Below are 8,159 nucleotides of genomic sequence, written 5' to 3' on the forward strand. Positions count from 1 at the left end.
GAGAATATATGAGGCTATACTCTCCAAGTTCACTCATGATTAACCAGGCATGTTCAAGGCCACAATGAACACAATAGAGAACCTCGTTCTACGAGAAAACAAAGTTGTGTTATGCATGCTGTCTAAGTTTACATACAAATCCGGATGGTTCAAGACATCATGTTCACCAACTGGCCGAGTAAACTCGACAGGTATAACAATGAGTCGGTTCAAGGTTGAAAAACGCCACCAATTCAGATACAGTTAGATTTCGCATATACACTCGAAGGTCTATCTAGTCTAGCTAGTAGTGTCAGTCTATAGGGTTAGTTTTTTCATCATATGTTTAGACTTATTTCTATTCATGTGGGGGATTGTTGGAACTGCAGTTTTCTGTAAAATTTGCAGGTTTTGGGACAATGATTTTCCGGCGAATTTCCGGCCAAATTCCGGCCAAATGGCTGATCGGACTTGTCTGGTCGATAGTGCAATGGAAAGCTGGTAACGAGTACTACAAGATGGTATACTCATACGTCCAAAACAGAGTTGATTTGAATGAGAAATAAGAGTGTGAAGTTAGCTACTTGGGATTGTTTGGGAAATATCCCACATCGAAAATATGAGTGATTTTCACTCATATATATATAGTTTCACACTCTTCTAGTTTCAAAAGTGTGTAGAAGGAAGAAGGAAGTTCCCACACGCGCGCCGGACCGAACCAAACCGGGCCGGGCACGGGCGCTGGCGCGTGGGCTCGTGGGAATTCTCGCCTCGCCGATCACTTTTTGGTCCGCTATAGGCCCATTTAATTTTTTGGAAAGACTTGGCTTAAACTCCAAGTAAACTTGCGCAGTACTCCGAGAATATTCAGAGAATATTTTATGAATATTCACGCGAGACCACCTCCTTCCATTATATATAGAGATGCAGCCTCTCATTATTTCTCACACTCGAAAAACACAAACCCTCCTTCTAATAAGTCCAGCCGCAGAGCTCTCTCTCTCTCCCTCTCCCTTGCTTTAGTCAGAGTAAGTTCTTATAGTTAGTAGTCTCGAGAGTATAACGTAGATCTGTTCGCTTGAGTTCTATTACTGGTGTGCTACTGTAATAGTTCGTGATCGGTTGTATCCTGGGATTCATAAATCGTGATTTTCCAAAAGCACTTACGGCCGATTTATTGAATTAAGGAAAGAGATATCATATCTCGCCTCCGTGATTTATTTACTACTTTATATTATGATGTTGTGCTGTTGTAATTTGTTCTTGATTTCGTTATTTAAATATAATTCGCATATTTTCTCAATTCGATTTTTGCGCTCCCTACAGTTATGTTCGGCTTTGATTCCGGTATGAGTTGGCCCCCTCGGCGACGTTAAGACCGGATTTCGTCTAGGGTTTCACCATCCTATTTATCGGTGATTCATCTAGCTTTTGCATCCAGCTTATTCCGGTCAAGGGAAAATTTCTTATGGCTATGAATTCTGGGACGCTCAATTCAAAGAAATAGAGTTTCTAAGGGCTGTGCTTTGTCGGAGGAATATCAAGCTTCGACTTCAACTTCTAGTCGAAAGAAATCTCAAGATCTAGAAATCAATCAAGGCTTGGAAGTTCAAAAAAGTGCAAGAAGATCTGAAATTCATAAAAAAATCCGATTTTATGGTCTCATAGAGAATATTCAAGCAAAAAAGAACTGAATCGTGTATCCTCAGTAGGAATCAGAAAAGATTGAGATTCTGATTTGAGAATCATTTAGTTCTTCATATGTTTATCATAACATTCCATATGTTTCTCTCTTTTTCCGGCAAATGATTCGTACGGCGTAGACAAGACGGTGATGACGAGCTGCACATGTGTTAGATACAGTTAGATTTCGCATATACACTCGAAGGTCTATCTAGTCTAGCTAGTAGTGTCAGTCTATAGGGTTAGTTTTTTCGTCATATGTTTAGAAGTGGATACGAAGAAAGAGACAAAACAAGAGGAATACATTATTCTCTCTTCTATCTTACTTCGACTCTGATCCGGATCTCAATCTCAATCTCAATCTTCAAATTTACTTCAAAAGCAATGACCAAGAACTTTTTCTTCTTCTCTGTCATCATCATCATCATTTTTCTTCAATCTCCACCACAAATCCAATCCCAAACCATCCCAAGAAACATCAGTATCTTCATCTTGGCCGGGCAAAGCAATATGGCGGGTCGAGGTGGAGTTTATAACGACACCGCTACAAACACCACCGTGTGGGACGGTGTGATCACCAGGAATGTCGATCAAACCCTTCGATCTTCCGTCTCACGGCCAAGCTCAAGTGGGAAATTGCTAAAGAGCCACTACACGTTGACATTGATGTTAACAAGACCAATGGTATTGGACCGGGGATGTCATTTGCTGATCGGTTGTTTTACCGGTTCGGTCATGTGGGTTTGGTTCCTTGCTCTATCGGTGGGACTAAACTAAGCCAATGGCAAAAGGGTGAGTATCTTTACGAGGAGACGGTGAGGAGGGCGAGAGCCGCGGTTGCTAGTAGTGGAGGCGGCTCGTACAGGGGGATTTTATGGTATCAGGGTGAGTCGGATACGGTGGATATGGTGGATGCTTCGGTTTATAAGAAGAGACTAGTCCAGTTTTTTAGTGATCTTCGAAGTGATTTAGATCAGCCAAATCTTCCTATTATACAGGTACGTTGCACAAAAACATCTAATTGGTATAATCCGCAATATAGCAAATAGTTCGTATAACTTTGATAAGTAATATTGGAATAGTGAAAAGTTTCCGAAAATAAAAGAAAAAATACATTAACCTATCCTAACACAGATTTAAATCAATGAATTGCAAATTATGAGAAATTGTTACATATGATTTAAGTGAGATATTGGTGCATGCATTAGAAATAGTACCATTTTGAAACTATTTCTAATACAATTTTTCAATGTATCTGAATGATTTGAAACTATTTCTAATACAATTTTTCAATTTTATTACTTGTCAGAGTACATTTTCATTTCTTAATATGTCATTTCTTACGTACATACAAGTACTAAATTATAACTCGAACCTGAGATATTAGGCATAACAAAAGACTACTCAACAATCAGACCAAACAGTTAAACAGTTGATGCCTTTAATATTTGTATGATTAATGAGCAAGCCTCTAAGAACCCATTATGTTTTTACATGTTCTTACTTAATATTACTGCATAATAGAAATGGTCTGTAATCATAGGTTTGATCTTCGCTTTTCTTCTCGCTAAGCTAATCTCTATCCTCGTCGCGTTTAAATGCGAGAATCTCTCACTCACTCGCGACCACACGACTGAATCGGAGTATGAGAGCTTGCCCAAGGTCGAATCTTTAACCGGGATTAGCGGCGAGACAGAGTCTCTTGTGGCGGAGCAAAGTAGTTTGAGAGGTGATGATGAAGACGATGAAGATGATGATTGGGAAGGTGTTGAAAGTACAGAACTTGATGAGGCATTTAGTGCTGCTACGGCTTTTGTGGCTGCTGCTGCATCTGACAGGCTTTCTCAGAAAGTATCTAATGAGTTGCAGCTTCAGCTTTATGGATTGTATAAGATTGCTACTGAAGGACCTTGTACTGCTCCTCAACCTTCAGCTCTCAAAATGACTGCTCGTGCCAAGTGGTTTGTCTCACTCACACACTCTGATTTATATGTTTTGACTGTGAACTTGATTGCTTGATCATGTTCACTTATGATGTTCTGAGGATTCACTTAAATCATATCAACTTCCCTTAAATCACCTTTAAATACATTAACCTATTATACAATTTGGGTGCTCTTTAAAATACTTAGAAAATGGTAGCACCTATTATACAAATTGGTTGCTCCTTAAAATACTTAAAAAACAGTGCAACAGTGAATCTTCTTATTTACTGTCGCTGTCAGTGTTGTTATCATCCACTGTCGCTGTCCTCATGGTTGTTGTTACCATTCATTCTGGACAGCCAAACACGCATCTCCTGAGTAAAAATCAAGAAAAAACTAGATTCATGGCGATTGAGTGAGTTTTGGAGGCCAGACAACACATCATAAACAGCACGTGCCAGCGGTATAGGCGACACATTCCAGTCTGACAGCTCGGATGGAGATGATGGAAGGATCGAATAGATGTCATCAAAACAACGAACCAAAGCATGATACTGTCCAATGAGCCACGGTGGAAACAACACTGGACGGAGGCAGTAGATTGCCTGAATCCATAAGCGAAGGATCACAAATGGGCATTGCATTGGACCCTTCCTCCTAGCCGCAGAATGGCTGGAAAGTGTCTAATGCAAGAGATTGCCGATAAACACTAAAATGAACATACTGGCGATGAACAATCTTCACCTCCAACTCAGCTTTCCAAAGAAGCCAAATCCCACAATGATCACAAATCCTGATGGAGATTTCTTTATGAAGACGCATGGGCATATTTCATTATTAACATACCCTTTCTTCAATAGGTATTCGCTTAAGCGATTATACCACATGCGCCCGGATTGTTTTAATCCGTAAAGTGATCGCTGTAATTTGATCGCACAAATTTCATTAGACTTAGAGTCTAATGCCTCAGGAATCTTAAATCCTTCTGGGATTTTCATGTATATATCATTATCCAATGATCCATATAAATATGCTGTCACTACATCCATAAGGTACATTTCTAAATTCTTAGAAGCCGTTAGACTCATTAAGTACCTGAATGTAATTGCATCCATGACTGGAGAATATGTTTCTTCATAATCAACTCCAGGTCTTTGAGAAAAACCTTGTGCAACAAGTCGGGCTTTATATCTTGTGATTTCATCTTTCTCATTTCTTTTTCGCACAAATACCCACTTGCAACCAACAGGTTTTACATCTTTAGATGCAGTGACAAGAGGTCCAAAGACATTTCTTTTATTGAGGGAGAGCAACTCAAGTTGCATAGCCTTTTTCCATTTCTCCCAATCAGGCCTATGTTGGCATTCTGATACGGACCTTGGATCTGGATCATCTTTTTCATGATCGATCTCTTTAGATACAGAAAAAGAGAATATTCCATTATCATCATCGATTTCATCTCTATACCATAACATTCCATTTTGGGCATAGTTAATAGAAACCTCATATTTTTCTGTATCATCCTGAGGACTTTTCTCTTTATTTGGTTCTTCCTGAACCTTTTCATCTCCCATTTTCTTTTTCTTTCGGGGATTTTTATCTTTAGAGCCCATTGGCCTCCCCCTTTTCAATTGAACCTTAGGTTCATTAGCTTTGCTTCCATCAAGTTCCTCTCTAGGAATTTCAACTCTTGATGGTGCATTTGCAGCGGGGATATATGACTTTGTCACCCTTTTTGTATCTGTGAACGCATCTGGTAATTGATTTGCCAAACCTTGTAAATGTACAATTTTCTGAACTTCCAGTTCACGTTGATTTGTAGGGGGATCAATGTATATCAAAGATGGTGTATACCATGTAATATCTTTTGGTACTTGTTTAATTCCTCCCCCTAACGCTGGAAATTCATCTTCATTAAAATGGCAATCGGCAAAACGTGCCGTAAACATATCACCAGTTTGCGGTTCAAGATATCGAATTATACTCGGGGATGCATAACCGACGTATATACCCAATCTCCGTTGTGGCCCCATTTTTGTTCTTTGTGGTGGGGCTATAGGCACATAAACCGCACATCCAAAAATACGGAGATAGGATATGTTTGGCTCTTGGCCAGATGCCAATTGTAAAGGGGAATATTTATTATATGCGCTTGGTCGTATTTGGACCAATGCCGCAGCATGCAATATAGCATGACCCCATATAGAAATTGGGAGTTTTGTTCTCAATATTAACGGTCTAGCAATGAGTTGTAGCCGTTTAATCAAAGATTCAGCCATGCCATTTTGTGTATGAACATGAGGAACCGGATGCTCCACATCGATTCCTATTGACATACAATAGTCATTGAAAGCTTGTGAAGTGAATTCACCGGCGTTATCAAGCCTGACTTTCTTTATGGCATAATCAGGGAATTGAACTTTCAACCTGATTATTTGGGCAATGAATTTTGCGAAGGCCGTGTTTCTTGTTGTCAATAGACACACATTTGACCATCTACTAGATGCGTCAATCATTACCATAAAATAACGAAACAGCCCGCATGAAGGGTGGATAGGTCCACATATATCACCATGTATTCTCTCTAAGAACAATGGTGATTCATTCCCAATTTTGGCTGGCGATGGCCGAATTATGAGTTTTCCTTGAGAACATGCATCACATGAAAACTCATCAGATCTAAAAATCTTTTCGTTCTTCAATGGATGACCATTGGAATTTTGCACAATTTTTCGCATCATAACTGAACCAGGATGTCCAAGTCTTTCATGCCATATCTTAAATGTACTAGTAAACTTAGAGTTTACTGTAACATAAGATGCGAAATTATTTATTTTTGTGCAATACAATCCAGAGGATAACATTGGTAATTCTTCCAATATATGTTTCTCCTCAGATGTTATGCAAAGATATTCAATGCCATTCTTATTCAGAGTCTCTATATGATATCCATTTCTTCGGATATCTCTGAAACTAATCAAGTTTCTATGAGACTTGGGGCAATATAATGCATCAATTTCAAATTTTGTTCCCCTTGGCATTGAAAAACTGGCTTTTCCAGAGCCTATAATAATCTTTGCATTACCACATATAGTGCTCACGCTTCTAGCGGAGTCTTTTATTTTGAGAGAGGAGAAATATTTTTTCTCTTTAAGTATTGAATGCGTTGTAGCACTGTCTGCTAGACACATATCTCCATCCTCAATCTCAAAATTTGACATTTTCTGAGATAAAATATTTATAAAATAAACATTAATAAAATAACATAAAGTCTTACAAAAAAAAACTTATCATATATTACAATAAAACTATTATCCAAAAACAATATTTTATAAACATAGAGTACATATCAAACTATGACAAAGCATATCATGGCATATAGGCCTTATTAGCATGATTTTCCGTTTTCATTATCAATGAGAAAATCTGCTATATCAAGATGGGGTTCATCGTTTAGGCCATGGTAAGAAGGTCCAGCTTCATCAGAGATGAGGTTGGTCTCAACATTCCTTTCTTTTGCCTGTTGAGATGCTTGATACAGATCGGCCAAATGGGAATCCCTCGCGGACTAAAGCGTCTTAAAATCTCACCGAAACTTATACTTGAATTTATGCGGTTCTCAAACCCATAATTTCACAAGTATTCCAACCAACACTTGCCCTTGTTACTAGATCATCTCGATCTAGCAACTATCACAACCTCAACCCGCATGCATTTAAACAAGAAAATATAACAGAACTTCAAGAAAATGCATCTACATGCAACATGCAAAACCGCGCACTAGATGGATGTTTTCAACTCTCCATCTAAGCCGATGCAAATATGTGCCTGAACTCACAGTAAACCGTTGACGAATGATCTCCTTTGGTGAAGGTCTTCTCGCGGCTACTCAGGTCTCCCTCTTGGTTAGATTCGATTTTCCTTATCGAACTAACGTTGATGGTCTTGGTCGATAGTCTTAATATTGCGTCTCACTCTTACTCGCAACACCTCTTCTTCTTTCTCTCTTTCCCTCTCGCAAAACTCTCTTCTTCTTTCTTCTCTCTTGCTTACTTTCTCTCTCAATTCTCTCAACTTATCCCTTCTTTGTTTTTGCGAAAATGAGAGGAGAGCTAAGCTATTTATAGAGAGTTTTGTGCGGTGGAGGCAACCAATAGGATTCACATGCACTCTCTTCATTAGAGTGACACCAACACTTGGAAACAAAATGAGAAGCCACCATGATTCCCACTTAAGCTTCCTCATTTTTTTAATCTCCACTAATTCTCCACTAAGCTTCCAAGATTAAAATATTGAATCCACTAACTCCACTAAACTTCCATGATTAAAATAATCATTTCACTTAACTTCCTTAAGTGATACTTGGGGAAAACTTTTTCCATTCTCGGTTGACCATCGCCGGTCATCGGCAGCTCTCTCGGCAACTATCGGTATCCATCGGCAACGTTCTTCGAGTACTCGATGCTTTTCTCGAGTACTCGGTAGCTCCCTCGAGTACTCGACACGCTCTCGGGTACTCGGTACTCTCCCTCGAGTACTCGACACTTTCTCGGGTACTCGGTACTCTCCCTC

At 39.2% G+C, this 8,159-nt stretch overlaps 1 protein-coding gene and 1 pseudogene across 1 annotated transcript; both read left to right on the forward strand.

Annotated features, from left to right (window-relative positions):
• Window positions 2,042-2,711, forward strand: LOC104789619 (annotated as a pseudogene).
• LOC104789620 (acyl-CoA-binding domain-containing protein 1-like) lies at window positions 3,098-3,681 on the forward strand. The gene is made up of 2 exons (XM_010515291.1): window positions 3,098-3,112; window positions 3,187-3,681. Exons 1-2 carry the CDS (start codon window positions 3,098-3,100, stop codon window positions 3,679-3,681), a joined length of 510 nt encoding a protein of 169 aa, XP_010513593.1.

Source organism: Camelina sativa, chromosome 5 (assembly GCF_000633955.1).
Source record: "Camelina sativa cultivar DH55 chromosome 5, Cs, whole genome shotgun sequence".
Lineage (NCBI taxonomy): Eukaryota > Viridiplantae > Streptophyta > Magnoliopsida > Brassicales > Brassicaceae > Camelina > Camelina sativa.